Source organism: Sycon ciliatum, chromosome 1 (genome assembly GCF_964019385.1).
Source record: "Sycon ciliatum chromosome 1, ocSycCili1.1, whole genome shotgun sequence".
Taxonomy (NCBI): Eukaryota; Metazoa; Porifera; class Calcarea; order Leucosolenida; family Sycettidae; genus Sycon; species Sycon ciliatum.
The window spans coordinates 56024887-56041804 of NC_088643.1; the positions used below are offsets into that span (position 1 = coordinate 56024887).

At 51.0% G+C, this 16918-nt stretch overlaps 1 protein-coding gene across 1 annotated transcript in view; it reads left to right on the plus strand.

Annotated features, from left to right (window-relative positions):
• Positions 1 to 16918, plus strand: part of LOC135804449 (uncharacterized) — a 73439-nt gene that overhangs the window by 3716 nt on the left and 52805 nt on the right. Inside the window, exons 5-24 of the mRNA XM_065318319.1 lie at positions 347 to 3801; positions 4432 to 4667; positions 5060 to 5264; positions 5663 to 5986; positions 6262 to 6426; positions 6817 to 7007; positions 7295 to 7497; positions 7848 to 7934; positions 8215 to 8442; positions 8728 to 8890; positions 10101 to 10321; positions 10642 to 10725; positions 11521 to 11774; positions 12052 to 12148; positions 13337 to 13463; positions 13842 to 14038; positions 14350 to 14469; positions 15150 to 15353; positions 15701 to 15887; positions 16570 to 16779. Of these exons, the coding sequence (XP_065174391.1) occupies positions 347 to 3801; positions 4432 to 4667; positions 5060 to 5264; positions 5663 to 5986; positions 6262 to 6426; positions 6817 to 7007; positions 7295 to 7497; positions 7848 to 7934; positions 8215 to 8442; positions 8728 to 8890; positions 10101 to 10321; positions 10642 to 10725; positions 11521 to 11774; positions 12052 to 12148; positions 13337 to 13463; positions 13842 to 14038; positions 14350 to 14469; positions 15150 to 15353; positions 15701 to 15887; positions 16570 to 16779 (6958 nt within the window). The remainder of the gene's footprint in view (positions 1 to 346; positions 3802 to 4431; positions 4668 to 5059; positions 5265 to 5662; positions 5987 to 6261; positions 6427 to 6816; positions 7008 to 7294; positions 7498 to 7847; positions 7935 to 8214; positions 8443 to 8727; positions 8891 to 10100; positions 10322 to 10641; positions 10726 to 11520; positions 11775 to 12051; positions 12149 to 13336; positions 13464 to 13841; positions 14039 to 14349; positions 14470 to 15149; positions 15354 to 15700; positions 15888 to 16569; positions 16780 to 16918) is intronic.

The window sequence follows — 16918 nt, forward strand, 5'->3', positions numbered from 1 at the left end:
AACCTGTTCGCTGTGTTCGTATCAAGTTTTTGTTCGTGCCGTTGTATTACTGGTGTGATGCAGCACTGGCAGTAGAATTCAATGTGAGAGAAAGGCGCCCTGACCAAAGGTGCCGCTTGGATATCTGGACTCAATAAGTTGGTATTCTTTGTTTTGTGTGTGTGTGTGTGTGTGTGTGTGTGTGTGTGTGTGTGTGCGCGCGCGCGCACGCTTGCATGTACGTGTTTGCATATGTATACATGTTTGTGTGTGTTGTGCGTGCGTGCGTGTGCGCGCGCGCGTGTGTGTGTGTGTGTGTGTGTGTGTGTGTGTGTGTGTGTGTGTGTGTGTGCGTATTGTTGTGCAGACATTATGTGATGTCGGCACGTACTCCGTAGAGGGCAGCACCGAGTGCAGCGCATGCCCGAAAGGCACGGAGTGTCCGGTAGTGGGCCTGTCAGCGCCAGCGCCATGCACAAACGGAACATACGCCAACACCACTGGCAGCAGTCAGTGTTCACAATGTCCTGCAGGGCATGAGTGCAGCGATGCAGCATCCAATCCAGTACCATGCATGGCTGGCACCTACAGCTCTGCAGGCACTGGTTGGTGTAGTGCGTGTAGTGCGGGATCTTTCAGCAGTAGTACCGGGTCTGATGCCTGCCAGCTTTGTCCTCAAGGTACTTATTTACCAACTGTAGGTGAAGCTCAGTGTTTGAACTGCAGCGCAGGGTTCCAGTGTCCTACCGCCGGTCTCTCCCTGCAACAGAGCTGCAGCAATGCAACCTATGCGGACACATCGGCGACGGTCACCTGCCTACTCTGTCCAGCTGGCCACGCATGCTCTGATCCTGCAGCAACGCCGGTTCCCTGCCTGGCTGGTCTCTACAGCCCAAGTCAGGATGTGGGCTGCTATCGCTGTCCGCAAGGATTCTACAGCCAGAACGCCGGCTCCTCTAACTGCACTGCTTGTCCCGCCGGATCGGCATGTCCGCAAACTGACCAAGCGCCGATAGGATGTGTGGAGGGTGAATACAGTGTTGCACAGTCGACGGCCTGCTCTCCCTGCCCTGCTGGTCACCAGTGCGCGAGGCCACGGGACCTGCCCGTACAGTGCACTTCAGGCAATTATGCCGGCGCTGGAGAAACCAGCTGTTTGCCGTGTCGCCTGGGAGCGTACTGTCCGAATGATCAGATGTCCGAGTCCATTGCCTGCCCACCTGGACTGTATGCGGCGTCTACCGGTAGCCGTACATGCTCGCCATGTCCCAGTGGATACTCGTGCAGCAATGCCGCACGTCTGCCCGAGCCTTGTTCACCGGGTACATTCAGTGCTGCTAACTCTACCAATTGCTCACGCTGTGAAGCTGGATCGTTTGCAAACAGTTCCCTGTCTTCATCTTGTGAACTCTGCCCGGGTGGCTATGAATGTGGCTATGGCACAGTGACACCAGTTGCCTGTGCTGCTGGGTTTTACAGTGAGCTGGGAATATTGTCATGTACACGCTGTGCCAGTGGTCAGTATAGTACTGCTGGTGCAGATCAGTGTATGAACTGTCCCAGTGGACATGCCTGTCAAAACTCATCGCTGTCGCCCGTACCCTGCCAGAGTGGCACGTTCAGTCCGGCTCTTAGCATTGCGTGTACACCATGCGCTGCTGGAGACTATCAGGACGGCGTTGGAAACTCCTCGTGCATGCCCTGTCCGTCTGGGTACAGCTGCCAGAACGCATCGGCTGCGCCGCAAATCTGCCCGGCCGGTTCTTCCAGTGCTGCGCGTTCAACATCGTGTACATCCTGTGCCGTGGGCTACTACAGCTCTACACCCGGTGCTAGTCAGTGCAATCCATGCCCGGCGGGGTCGGCGTGTGCAAATACCGACCAAGACCCTGAGGCATGTGGCGAGGGTCACTACAGCCCTCCGCTTAGCACACACTGTGCACTGTGCACCGGCGGGTATGAATGCAACACCACCCATCGCGTGGGTCCGTGCTCTGCCGGATCCTACTCACCGCCAACCACCTTTCCGTGTTTGCCGTGTGAGCTTGGCTTTCAGTGCCCCAGTGATGGACTGGCGGAGCAGGTCCCTTGCCCGAATGGCACGTTTGCAAACACAACTAGTACGGTGTCTTGTACCGTGTGTCCTGCAGGTTACATGTGCCCGACGGCCACTACTGGTCCGCTTCGCTGTTCCGCTGGTAGCATTGGTCTCGGTGCGTCCACTAGCTGCATAGCCTGTGCACTGGGACAGTACTCGACGGTCGACGGCAGTCAGTGTGTGGTGTGTCCGCGTGGCAAGTACTGCCCGACACCGAGTGCACTGCCGCTGGACTGTGAGAGAGGCATGTACAGCAGTGTGATTGGTTTGCCTGTGTGTGTCGCCTGCCCTGCGGGCTACCAGTGTGCCAATGCCTCTGCAGAGCCGGTCATATGCCAAGCGGGGTACTATGCGGGCAATTCAAGTGCTCAGTGTGACCCATGTCCCCCGGGAACGTTTTGCCCCGGTACAGGAGTGAGCATCCCTCTGGTCTGCTCGAATGGCTACTATTCCAACACAACTGCTGCGTCACAATGCTTGCAGTGCCCGGCTGGTTATCAGTGTAGTGATGTCACAGCATTACCTGCACCATGCCTGGAAGGCTTCTTCTCATCTGTAGCCGCGACCAGCTGCAGTGCCTGTGCGACTGGTATGTACACAGCCGAGACGGCCAGTGCAAATTGCTCAACATGTCCGGCGGGTAATTCGTGTGGTCGCGCTGATCAGCCGCCCACACCGTGCGATGCAGGCAAGTACAGTCTAGCTGGTTGGACGTCATGTGTGCTATGCCCGGCAGGCTACGAGTGCTCACTCGCCGGTAGTCCAACCATCTGTACGGCGGGTACCTATGCTGGAAATGGCAGCATAGCTTGCGATCCTTGCCCGCTGGGAAGTTTCTGTCCGGGCGATGGTTCTACCAGTCCACGTCCATGTGCGTCGGGTCACTACTCGGCCGACTTAGGCTCAACAAGCTGCACCGCGTGTCCGCAAGGCCATGAGTGTTCCAACAGAGCTTCTGCTCCGCGCGCATGCCCGGCCGGTCAGTATCAGAACACGACGGCCGCCACAGTGTGTCTGGTGTGTCCGCAAGGCTTCGAGTGCGGCAACGCAACCGTCTCACCGCAAGCGTGTGTGCCAGGGTTCTATGCCGGGGGCAACAGCGCCACGTGCACACCGTGCCTCAGCGGCACTCACTGTCCTTACACGTCCACGGTGCAGCCTGCCCCGTGTGCAACGGGTACGTACACGCCCAGTACTGGCATGCAGCAGTGCATCAGCTGCCCTGCAGGACACACATGTCTGGATAGGATATCGGCACAGGCCTGCTCGCCTGGCTTCTACAGTAACTCATCATCAACGGACTGTACCGCATGCCCTGCCGGCTACAAGTGCTCAAACGCATCCATGTTACCCGTCGAGTGCACAGCAGGCACATACTCCGTTGGAACTGCAGTGGATTGCTCGAGCTGCCCACTTGGCACGGAGTGCCCAGCACGACGTCTCTCGACGCCGCAGTCATGTGCAAGCGGCTACTATTCAGCCAGTGTTTCGCAGAGCTCTTGCACGCTGTGCCCGCCCGGCTCTGCCTGTTCCAACGCTAGCTCCACTCCGGTGGTGTGTGGTGCGGGCGAGGCGAGCACAAGCGGCCAAACAGCATGCCATCAGTGTGCCTTTGGCCAGTACACTGCTACACCGGGACAGAGTAATTGTACTGAATGCCCAGCTGGGTCCGAGTGTCCCAGAACTGACCAGTATCCACTTGCCTGCCTGCAAGGATCTTATAGGTGAGTGAAGATACACTGTTTTGTTTGTTTTGTTTATCTGTGCAGTGTAGGTAGAGACATGACATGTACAGTCCTGCTCAATGAAATTCAGTCGCGTCACTCAAGTTTGCGCCTTGCATCTTTTCGCAGCCCAGTGTTCGCAGGTCTGGGGCTGCGCAACGCCCGGCGCGTACTTAAGGGACGCGGCTGGATTTTGTTGAGCAGCACTGCATAATCATGATCAATCAGTGTACATGTGTAGTTGGATAATGGACGGGCTTGGGTTCCTACAGGCCTGAAAGGCCATGCAGTCAGGTACCGTAGCTAGGGTAATTGAAATAAAGTAGAACCTTGGGATTCCGACCGTCTTTCGGACCGGGCAAAATGGCCCGATTTCCGAGGCGATCTGATTTGCGAAAGTACCCATCCTGTATGCGCGCTTATTGAGGAAATTCGGGACCGAGCAAAAGTGGTCGGATTGGCGAGATGGTCGGAAAGTGAGGTTTCACTGTAATAGCCTGCTGAAATGACAGGTTTGTGTGGGCACAGCATGCTGTAATCACGGTACACGTATTGGTGAAAAGGTGCAACAGCAATGGTCATTCCATGTTCTGTGTGTTTTTCCTTTACCCTTGCGTAATTGTCTGACAGCTCATCTGGCTCAACTCAGTGCAGTACTTGTCCGCCCGGTCACGAGTGTCCTGCTCCTGAGCTGTCGCCACGGCCCTGCGCCGGAGGATACTTTGCAGTGGGCAATGCCACCGCATGCACCGTGTGTGGCCGCGGGTCTTACTGTCCCACAAGCCATCTGAACGGCTCGTTCCCGTGTCCAGTTGGATACTATGCAAACACGACAGGTGTCACTGAGTGCACTGTGTGCCCAGCAGGTAATGCTGTATTCTTGTCTCTCAATTTCTGCAGTGTTGGCTTTGGTGCCTGTTTTATACTGTAACTTAGGATGATGCCGACTGATGTGGCATGGATTTTTACTGCTGGATCATTCATTCGAATCAATGCGACCGGCATCTCACCTGTGTGTGTGTGTGTGTGTGTATGTGTGTGTGCACGTGCACATGTGTGTATGTGTGTGTGCACGTGTGTGTGTGTGTGTGTGTGTGTGTGTGCACGTGTGTGTGTGTGTGTGTGTGTGTTTGTGTATATATGTGTGTGTATTCACATGTGTGTATGTTTACACACACGTGTGTTTGTGTGTGAATGTGTGCATGTGCCCGCTTGTCTCCGTGTGTGTACATTCACACATACGTACATGTGCATGCAGGATACCAGTGTGCGGCACGGCACACCAGTCCGATAGCCTGCATGCCGGGCTCCGCTAGCAGCACCGGCTCTGACCGCTGCACTGCCTGCACCACCGGCTACTATGCCAGCAGTAGTCGTCAGCCATCCTGCTCACCATGTCCCGGTGGCTACCAGTGTTCTAATGCCACTATCAATCCACTAATATGTGCAGCAGGCACATACAGGTACACTAACTCTGCATGTACACTTCATTGAATTGATGTTCTCCCATCTCTCAACCTACATGTACCAACGTTGTCTTGGTCTTTTGACGGCTGAGCTGAGCAAATAAGTTGGGCATCCTCAGCTAAGAACAAGAGTACCTCCAAATCTTCCTTTTTGTTCATGTCCAGTTTCTGCAGCAGATCACAGTTAGCTCTGCATATTCACAGCTTCAGCAGGTGTTGATAACTTAGATATCTGTTGACAATTTACGATTTTGTTCCTTCCTCGCTCTTTGCTAGTGCAGATTACAGTTTTAGGTTTTAAGCACATGCACAATTACGGTGTGTGTGTATGTGTGTGTGTGTGTGTTTGTGTGTGTGTGTGTATGTGTGTGTGTGCGTGTGTGTTTGTTGGCTAGTGTGGCTGCATCAGTTCGTTGCATAGCCTGCCCGGCAAACACTTACTCATCAGCTGGAGCAGACCAGTGCACCACATGCCCATCTGGATCGTCCTGCCGGGACTCCTCGCAGCCGCCGATGACATGTGGCAACGGGACATTCATTGACACGCGCTTCAACAGCTCGTCGTGTGCGCCGTGTCCTGGCGGCAGCTACTGTGCGTCTCCGGGCACTTTGCCGCAAGTCTGTCCTGCCGGTCTGTACTCGCCGATTGGGGCAACATCCTGTTTCAGATGTCAACCGGGCTTCTACTGCCCTGCGCCCAGCACTGTGGAACAGATACGGTAGGTTTTCGGCACGCTTATTGCTTCAGTTCACTCTGTTCAATGTCATTTTTTGTTCTGTACGATTGTGCTGTTTAGCCGGTATTATTATTTTGCTAGTTTTGTAAACTTCTATCATACCCATGTGATTTTCAATTGTCTGTGCTTGTAAATTTGTTATATGGTAGGTGATGGTGAGGTACTTATTATTGTCTTGAAAAATGTCAGAGCTTTGAGTCCTGTCTCTCCTTTCTGCTCACACTATCTTGCACTCTGTTTGTGTGGATGCACTGCAGGTGCCCAAGTGGCTACTATGTGACGGAGTACAACTCTACATCATGTACACCTTGCCCGGCTGGTAGCCAGTGTGTAGACCCAGCCGCTCCGCCATCGTTGTGTACTCTGGGTTACTACAGCCTACAGAACTCAACACAGTGCTGGCCTTGTCCAGTTGGAATGAGGTATGTGTGTGTGTGTGTGTGTGTATGTGTGTGTGTGTGTGTGTGTGTGTGTGTGTGTGTGTGTGTGTGTGTGTGTGTGTGTGTGTGTGTGCGAGGAGAGAAAATCGATTCTGAGCTCTTGCCTGCTTCATGCTTCTCCAGTTTTCTAAGGCTACCCAAATCCATATACATGTACAAAACTTTTTCTAAAGTGTTTAATGAGTTTGGAGCAGTCATTGGATAGCTTTGTGTGCTCAGACGTCTTCAGTTGTCTATATAATCACTAGCACTCTATATCGATGATTAACTCAGCCAGCCGGTACGACTTCTGTTCCTATTTGAATCGGCCTAATTGATGACTGCGGTTAAAACAACTGTGTGTGTACGTGTGTTTATGCTTTGCCTGTACAGTTGCCATAGAACAGACGCCATGCCTGTGGACTGCTCAGATGGAGAGTATTCTGCGGCCGCGGTGGCCAACTGTTCACGCTGCGAAGTGGGCAATCATTGTCCCGTGGGTCTTAACGCCGCGCCGTTGGACTGCGCTGAAGGCTACTATGCCAACCAGACTGGACAGACATCGTGTCATGTGTGCCCAAAAGGTGCGTCCATCATTGCTTGTATGCACATGTGCCTTTGTACTTACCGGTAATGAATGAATACTTGTTCATTGGTTTGTTCGTTGATCTAAAGGTTTTGGTAACCAAAATTTGGGGTTTGTTCTATTCCTAGTGCTTTTTACCTGAACTGCATTGCGTAGTAAACTGGGATACTTTATATGACAGAGTGATCTACGTATGGACCTTCGTAACAGGTACGAGTTGGGTTTTTAGTTAATGGCTTCAATTCGGTGACTCTATTGTTTTGTGATTGTCTTCATGCTGCACAGGTCACTACTGCGCAGATCGAGTCAGCAACCCTCGCCCTTGCCCCTTGGGTGCATTCAGCGAGCGGACGGGTCGTTCGGTGTGCATAACGTGCGCCCAGGGCTACTTCACAAATGCCACCGGCAGTGTAGCTTGCCTGCAGTGTCCAAGTGGTTCGTATTGTCCACTGCCACAGGATCTGCCTATTGCGTGTGAAGCAGGAGAGGTAGGGATCTACGTATACTATCGGTATGCAGCTGTGCTATTTCACTGATCGTTTGGACTCACCATACAGCAGAGATTACACTCTAGATTTTCATTTTCAAACATGATCAAATAAGGGTGCTTGTCCATGTTTGCACCATCCTCCACTTCTCCAGTATTTGATTATCCTGCCTGTTTTTCAATTCCGTCTCTTTCTATTTGCGATGGTTTTTAATAATGATGTTAGACCAATGCCGTGTGTGTGTGTATGCGTGTGTGTGCGCACGTGTGTGTGTATGTGGTGTGTGCGTGGGTGCATGCATGCGCGTGCGCGTGTGTGTGTGTCAACAATTCCCTATTGTTTGTTTCTAGTATTCCCCGGCTGGTTCCATAACATGCTATTCTTGTCCTCAAGGTCAGATATGTGCAGATCCCGCCGTGGCACCTGTAGCCTGCCCAGTAAGTCTCACATTCTTTTTCATGGCTTTCAGGCTTTGCCTCAAATCTCTAGAGCCGCGCCAATCAATCAGCCAATACTTTTTGCAAATGGATCCAGGGCGAAGGACAATTCGATGATCGAAAACCGTGCCTTATGATGCGTAGTTCTTAGAGAAATCAAGGCTAGGGCAGCTTTGGAAAGTTTGAAACTCTCTCTGTCTCTAATATTATTAGTAGTACTTCTGCCCTGATGTGCGATGACAAACAACCTGACCCCTGTTCTCTTGATTTGTGTGTTTAGTCTGGCACTTATTCGAATCGTAGCCACTGTATTCCATGCGAGGCAGGCTTCTACTGCCCACAGTCCGTGTCCCAGAAGCTGCTCTGTCCAGCCGGCACCTACAGCAATAGCACGGGCAGTGTGCAGTGTCAGGCGTGTCCGCCGAATCACGACTGCCAGGACCGCGCCGGCGCACCGCTGCCCTGCCGGCAGGGTTACTACAGCTTGGCTGGCACTCTGGCGTGTGATGTGAGTACGGTAGTGCATGCACTCGCACTCTGAGTACACTGTACTAGTACCCAGGTATTAACGTTACTTACGGAACTGGTGGTATTCGACAGCGCTGCTTTGCGGAGCTTGGGTTGCTGTTCATGCTGCTCAGTGCGTCAATTTCTTCATCTTTGTTACCATTCATGCAGCTTGTGTTTGCCTTCTGATGTAGCAGCAGTTCCCTGTCTCCTTTGTTGCACTGCTGCGCTGTCCATTGAGTGTATTAAAGTTTTGCTTTTTATATCCTGCTTTCCTGTCCGCTAGCCGTGCCCTGTTGGTACGTACAGCACTGGAACGTCTGGTTGCATGGCGTGTCCGGCCGGCTTTGAGTGCTACGAGGGCAACGCTACTCGCATTGCACCGCGCGGCTGTAGCCCTGGCTATCACAGTCCGGCCGGAGCAGGTCGCTGCTCACCGTGCCTTGCAGGTCAGACATACATGTAGCTTGTTAGCTCCTGAGCAAACTAGATCATAGTGGATGATCCCCATTGGGGCTTGTTTGCTGAAGGCGTTGGCCTTGATAGCCGACCTACATACAGTCATATTGACTACCTGACAGCCTTGATCATAATGGGTATGCCTCGAGCGTTTTGCATGCTCCATTTAGAACTTAGTGGACCACCACTTCGCCCATGGCAACTATTCGGTATTGTGCTGGAAAGGTACACACCCAATGTAGACGGTCATTGTCGAGTTCTTCTTTTTTGGGGTACCATGGTTTGATATACAATATTAAAGGGGAAGTATACCCTAAAATGAAATTTTCACCAGTTGTAGTCTTCTGGGTGCTGAGTCGAATGGTCTTGGTTCGAGGAAGCTGCGACGCTCCCTTCCTTCTTTTTTTCCCAATCGAACCCGCGCACTTCCACCGAAACTGGGTGACTGCGCCCTACTAGATGGGGATTTGTATGCAAAATCTCACTAAAAGTGCTATGTCGTTCTTATAAAAGCACGGATGACCGCGATTGGCCCATATGTTGTAGTCTTTTGGACACTGAGTCGACCGGTTTTGGTCCGAAAAGGCTGCGATGCAGCGTTCCTCCTTTATTCCCAATCGAACATGGTTGAACAAGCGGTCACGTGCTCCTGGGTGCCCAAATCACCTGGTCACCGCGCCAGCAGGCGACAACTTTCACACCAAGGTTCAACTCGAGTTCAACTCGAGTGACAGGACTGCACCCAAAAAAGGTCAAACAGGCTAGTAAGTTGTACCCTGCAGGCACGGTGACCAGGTGACTGGTGTACGCAGGAGCACGTGACCGCTTCTTCAACCATGTTCGATTGGGAATAAAGGAGGAACGCTGCATCGCAGCCTTTTCGGACCAAAACCAGTCGACTCAGCGTCCAAAAGACTACAACATATGGGCCAATCGCGGTCATCCGTGCTTTTATAAGAACGAAATGGCGCTTTTAGTGACATTTTGCATACAAATCCCCATCTAGTAGGGCGCAGTCACCCAGTTTCGGTGGAAGTGCGCGAGTTCGATTGGGATTCAAGTAGGAAGGGAGCGTCTCAGCTTCCTCGGACCAAGACCATTCGACTCAGCAACGCGAAGACTACAACTGGTGAAAATTTGATTTTAGGGTATACTTCCCCTTTAACATTGCTGTACTGGTGATGTGTTTGCCACACGCAGGAACGTACAGTGAAGCCAACTCATCCTCCTGCTTGCCTTGTCCACCTGGTTATGTGTGTCCGAACGCCACCGAACGGCAAGCGTGTCCGAATGGGACGTATAGCCTGGGTGGTTACACCACCGTTTGCAGAGCATGCCCGGCTGGCCACTATTGCCAAACGCCGTCGTCTGTACCTCAGTCTTGTCGTCGGGGCCAGTATGCACTGGAAGCCAGTTTGAAGGTATCTATTGGTGCAAGGTCATTGTGCATGGCATAGATCCGTGCTGGATCTTGTTTTTTAGTGATTCTACAAGTTGGCGTGCCGATGCGTGTGTGCTGTGTGTGTGTGTGTGTGTGTGTGTGTGTGTGTGTGTGTGTGCGTGCGTGCGTGTGCGTGTGCGTGTGTGTGTGTGTGTGCGTGTGTGTGCGTGTGTGTGCGTGTGCGTGTGTGTGTGTCCTACTGTGACTGTATGTATAATAGGGGAGGGAATATCAATAGTTCCATACGGGGATGTTGATAAAGTAACTGTTTCATTGCGTTGTGTGCTTTCTAACCTCCAGTGCTTGGAATGCCCTGGCGGCATGTCCTGTCTCAGTCCGACGCGAGCACCATCGCCGTGTCCTGTCGCCTTTTACAGTCTACAGGTACGACCTGAAGGATATCAGCTCACACACTTGTGCACACATACACACACGCACACACACACACGCACGCACACACGCACACACATACATACAAACACAGACACACACGCATCCACCCACCCATGCACCCACCCGTGCGCACGATAAAGACTGTTTTGAGGCAAATGCAGCACCGGTCAGTGAAATGAGGAACTGGCCTCGGGTAGTGTGCCACAGCTTTCATGCTATCATGGCAAACATGGGCTAGGCTGCAGGACGTACGGTGCTGTTATAGTTTACAAGTCTGGATTTCTTCGGCCAATGATGCAGCTCTTGTTCCTGTGTACGTGCTTTGCTTGCTGCTGTCAATGTTTTTGTTGACTACTGTAATTTCACAAATTTTCGGTGTACTTTTATTTTCAGTACTTTCCGTGCGTCTGTTTCATACCTAAAATTTCAATACACCGAACAAACACTAACGCACATAATCCAATAGGGAACTGCTTCTCTGTACCGAAAATGTCTGTTCACCTAACCTAGCCTGTTGCCCTCATACCGAAAATATTGAGCACCGAAAATTTCTGAAATTAGAGTATAATGTTAAAACATGCTTCAAAGTATTGAGATGTTTGAGGGAGTTGAAACGGAGGAAGGGGGCAGGTACTTCGAAGTAGTCAACGAAAATAAGTATTGCTGTTGCCAGATTCAGTAGTAAATGCATGTTTTCGTGTTACGTCAGCAGGGAGAAGTGGAGGCCATCCTAGTTTTTCTTCTTTCACTTTTCAAGAGAATGTTCCACACGCTCTTTTTGCCTAGGGTGATCCGCTCTGTCGGCCATGCCCGGCTGGAGCAAGCTGTGCTGATCAAACAACGCCGCCACTGAACTGCACTGCCGGTTACTATTCCCTGTTGGCCTCGTCACTCGGCTGTCAGCCATGTCCCGCGGGCAGCGCCTGTCCACTAGCTAACATGCGCCCAGTGGAGTGCTCGGCCGGACAGCACACCCATGGCAAGCAGCTGGCCACTGAATGCTCGGACTGCTTGCCTGGATTTTCATGTCCATCCACAAGGTATTTATTGGAGCATACAATGTACGCTATGACAGAAAGAAATAATATAAAGAGTAACGAAAAGAAATTGCACTTGAAGCCCTTGGTACTAGCTCACCTGCTGTCTGTGACTATGAGGGAGAGCTGGTTGCTTAACTCATTGATAGCAGTGCAAGCCTTGATATGAGATGGCAGATAAGAACAAAGCGAAAGCCAGCACTTTCTAGTTTCAACTTGCCCTGCAGTATTGCATTTGACCCGTTGTCTGATCTTTGAATTGTCTTATGTTTCGTTTCAGCCTTGCACCAGTGGAATGCCAAGCTGGAACCTATAGTCTAGGTCTCTATACATCATGCCTGCCCTGCCCGGCCGGGAGCCGCTGTGAAAGCAATGCGGTAAGATCATCAGTTTTGCCGTTTCAGCACTGTATGGGATAGGTAGAGACTGACATGGTACAGTGCCGTGCGATGAATTCCGATCAAGCTGGTCAATGCCACGCCGGGTGCTGTGCAGCCCTAGGCCTGCTTAGGCCGCGGTCACACCGAGCTCGATTCAGCCGTTCAGCCGAAACAAGCGCTTGTTTACGTCACTATTACCATGGAAATGGCTGAAACATGTCCTACAAGCGACTTTCAGCCGTGGCTGACTCTCAGCCGTTTTTTCCGGCTTGTTTCAGCCACAGCTTGTACAAGCGGCTGAAAGCCAAAATTCAAAAAATAATTTGAGTGCGCTTGGAGCTCCGGAGCACACCATGTAGCTAGTTGACATGATGAACTGATATTGATGTTCTTTCTTGTGTCCGTGGAACCGTGCTATCCCTGTGCCTTTGGTTTTGACCGTGAGTCTGTCTACCCCAACTACACTGTATTCAGTTTGATTTGGATTTTGTCCGATGACCATGGATTTCTGCCGCTGTGCCTCTAGACTGCTGCGTAGATTGTTGGAGCTGTGGTTTGAGGCCAAGACAAGGCACCACACTCACGACCGAATTCATGAAGAAAGCCGGGTACGAAGAAGAGAGTGGATTGCAACTGAGTTCAATAACGGCAACCGGCGGGGCAGAAAGCTCGACATCAGGAAACACCACCCGAACCATCGCGTCCATGCACACCGAACAAATAAAAAGAGCACGACTTCGCAATTCAGAATCCGGGCTTCCTTTGCTTCTTCATCAAAACTGAATACTAGAACAAGTACAGTTTTAGATCGCGAACGTTCTGCTCTCCAGTTTCTTGCAAACATTGGTGTGTTTCGAGATATTCAAAATTTGGTGGGTAAGAAAAACAAGCCACTCAAGCTTTGCACTCAAGGTCTGGTGTGACCGCGTCACAGGGATCACGCAAGCCAGCTGAGCGCCAGCGATAACAAGCCCAAAGTGGCTTGTCTCGGTGTGACCGGGGCCTAACACTGGGATGCGAACTGGTGCAGGATGCCAACTTGATGCACGCGATCGAATTTCATTGAGCAGCAGTACACTTGAAATATTAACTGTCCTTTTCTTGATTGCTGTCTTTAGGATGAAAGGCAATGTTGGTGTACACGCACACTGTAAGACACGTTATCATTGCTTGTGTTGTTTCTAGTCTCTTCCCATCAAGTGCGTGCCTGGTGAGGTGAGCTACACTGGCAGTAGGAACTGCACAAGATGTGATCCGGGATATGCCTGCCCGTCACCCGCTGACCCTGGTCTGGTTTTCGCATGCGCGTCAGGTAACCACTGCGGCTGAGTGCTAGCGCTTGCAATGATGACCAGCTCTGCAATGGCCATGCGCTGTCTATGTTTGCGATAGTGTTTTCAGATCCCAACCAGCTCGCTGTAGTCGTTTTCTTCAGATTTGTCTTCGCTGTAGAAGCTCAACCTTGATCAGTTGTTTTACATCCAGTCTAGTAGTGACACTTGGTTCACTGTGAGTGGGGTTATGCAAGAAGGCTGGAACACATTCATTCGTGTCATGCTTTGTGTTGAGGATTGCATAATATGCAGCACATCACATATGTTCTGGTAATCGCAGATGCTCTGATAGTCCTACAAAAATTGCCTTTACCCTGATGTCTTATTCTCTGTACTATCAATCACTGTCGACTCAGGGACATACTCTCTTGGTGGCCAGACGTCGTGTACACACTGTCCACCTGGGTTTGAGTGCCCCAGCACTAGAACAAACGCCACCGGGCCGTGTGCAGGTGGCTACTTCTCACTTGGATCTGCGGCTCAGTGTCAACTGTGTCCAGCAGGTTGGGAGTGTCCGGACACCAAAGGAGAAAGGAACTTCCCTTGTCCAGCAGTGAGTGCTTATTTCTGTGCTCATGTTTGTTTCTGATAGTGGTACGAGTCCACCGGCATGCTGTCTGAAAACCGCTCAGTGGTTAAATGTACTGATCCACTTTGACCGCATGTGCATGTATTTGTGCACCTACAATGCTCAACCGAGAAAACACTGCAGCCAGTCTCATAGCCTGCTAAGCATACCAAACTAAACTGCAAAACTTCTTTCTATGTGTTCCGGTCCCAGTAGTGCATTTGTAAGGACATGAAGGATAGCATTGGTAGGGTGTTTGGTGTTTGAAATAGCTCTTCTAACTGATCGTTGTGCAGGGAACCTACAGCAATACCAGCATGTGCATTCCGTGTGAACCTGGCCATTACTGCCCTCGCACTGACGCTGAAGTAGTCTTGTCCTGCGCTAATGGAACATACTCGATCGGGCTTCAAACGGTGAGTACGGAGAGTCTGTTGTGTGTTGTGAGTCTGTTGCCTGTTGTGAGTCTAAGCCGATCGGTATGCATGTACATGAACGCAAGTGAGCTGTATCGTAAGGAAAGGGTACGGTACACTGCATCGTAAGGAAAGGGTACGGTACACTGCATCGTAAGGAAAGGGTACGGTACACATTCAGCAAAACTGGAGTGCACAGTACTCAGTACTCACCATGTTGATGTTGGTATGATTGATTCTACAGTGGTGAATGCGAAACCCGGATGCCAAAAAAGGTTTTTCTCCCTAGAATTGAATCCAACGAAGCTGGGAAACTCAGCTGCTGCCTAGTTCTGCCTGTGAGAGACTGTAAACTGATTTGGTTAAGATGGCAGTTCTCGATTCCTCTCCAACAGTGCCAATTTAACCGTATGGGAACACGTCCTCCACTTTTGTTTTCGTGTTTTGCTGAGTTTTGACTATCGTGTCATAAGTCCCCTTTTGTTGTGGCGTGGCTCAAATGAATAGAGATGCATGTTTGACTGTTCGTGCGTACAAATATGTGTTTCAAACTTGATGGTTGCACATTTCATCACCTTTTAATATTGTGGTATTCTTTTGGTGGAGCTGTGAAGCACTGAATACTTTTCATTATCTATGCAACAGTCTGAGCAACAGGAGATGTGCTCTTCTGTGTATAGGCTTGCACACCCTGTCCGCCAGCGTTCGCCTGTCCGTCGGTGAAGGCCGCACCAACCGAAGCCGACCGCTGCCGTCCTGGTTCGTACTCGCCCGGCAAGCAAACTACCTGCACCGTCTGTCCACCTGCACACCGCTGTCCTCTCACGGATGGTAGTGTGGTGGCTGGCTGTCCGCTTGGAAACTATTCTCTTGGCAATCAAACAGTAAGCGGCGACCAGCAAGTACATGCAGTCTGCAATCCGTCATAAGAACCTATATAGACATGTACCTAGTTTGCTACCTTGTCTGCAAGCAGCTGCAACCATTCAGTTGCCTGTGCAACAAGTGTCTGGTCTTTCTTGGGCCAGGTATAGAACATATTCTGTGACTGTGGCCTCGTTAATTGATAAGCATTTTTCTAGGGAGCAGACCAGGATTTGATGTTCCTTCCATTCCAATCGTTCGTAGGTCCTAGTCATTTGTGATGCTGCTGCTGCTGCTGTGGAGTGCTCGTACTCACTGATACATTGTTGTTCATACTTGATTTGCTATGTGCCATGTGGCGGTGTAGGAATGCCTGGCATGTCCGTTGGGCTCATCGTGCGAGAACCCCGGTGAAGCACCAGTGGAGTGCGGTCAGGGTTATTACTCCGCACTATTCCAGGTGACATGCAAGCCGTGCCCGGCTGGTCATTACTGTCGGCAGGTGTCCGATGATGGCGATGTCCTGCCCAGTGATCCCAGGCTATGCCCTCAAGGTGAGGAGGACGGGGCCAGTTTGATTCCACCATTGCTATCTTCACTTAGTATGCACCCATTCATGAGTCAGTTAGTTTGCAAGACCATGCGTCGTTTGGAGAAATATATATATATACAAAAGTTTACCGGCAACACAGATAGCAAATTGCTGCTGCCAAGGCTGATTCCCCTCTGATGAGTTCCCGTTGTCTACTGGACGAAGACAAGCATTGTCCGGAGTTTTGCTGTTGGTGAACTTTTTGTGCTGATGTCTGTTAGTATTGTGTGATCTTGTTGGGTACGAATAAGCACCTTTACCAATCCACTTTGCTTTGCAAGGTAGGGAGCACTTTGGGAGTGGTGACACAAATGTTGAGTTTGCTCCCCCCCCCCCTCCCTTCAGCCAATGTTGATGGCAATTCCCACAATGTACATGTAGCTTGAATTGCAGACCGTAGGCTGTTACAAAATACCCTTCAAGCACTTAACCAATGCGGGGGGAATACCTGACACTCAGGTTTGCTAAGCTATTGTCGACATGTTGAGGACCTTGCCCCTTGTGGATTGATGGGCGGGTTAGTTGATAACTGGTCAACATCTGCAATAGGTTAAGAAACAAAGTGAAAGTTGCTGATGCCCTGATGGCACAGACAGTGTTCATAGTTCATACGGTGGCTGGTTATTCTTGTTTTCACATTCCAGGTACATTTAGTCGGGTCGGGAACAATGGTACCGAGTGTACTCGCTGTACGGATGGAATTAACTGCCCACAAGGTGCAACGACCAACAATGATTCAACCTTTGCCTGTCCAATTGGCTACTACTGCACCAACAGTGGACGGTTCACCATCACGACGTCGTCCGTTGTTGTTCAGCAGCCGTGCCCAGCTGGAACATATGGCAATGTGCGAGGTCAGGACGTATTCCTTTTTGGTTTGTTAGTCTAATGGTCCACTGCTGTCTGCCCTGTGACTTGCCTTTGGGTTTTGGTTTGGTCATTCAGCAGACTTTCCACGCCTGGTGTGGGTTTTCTCCCCGCAATGTGACTTTG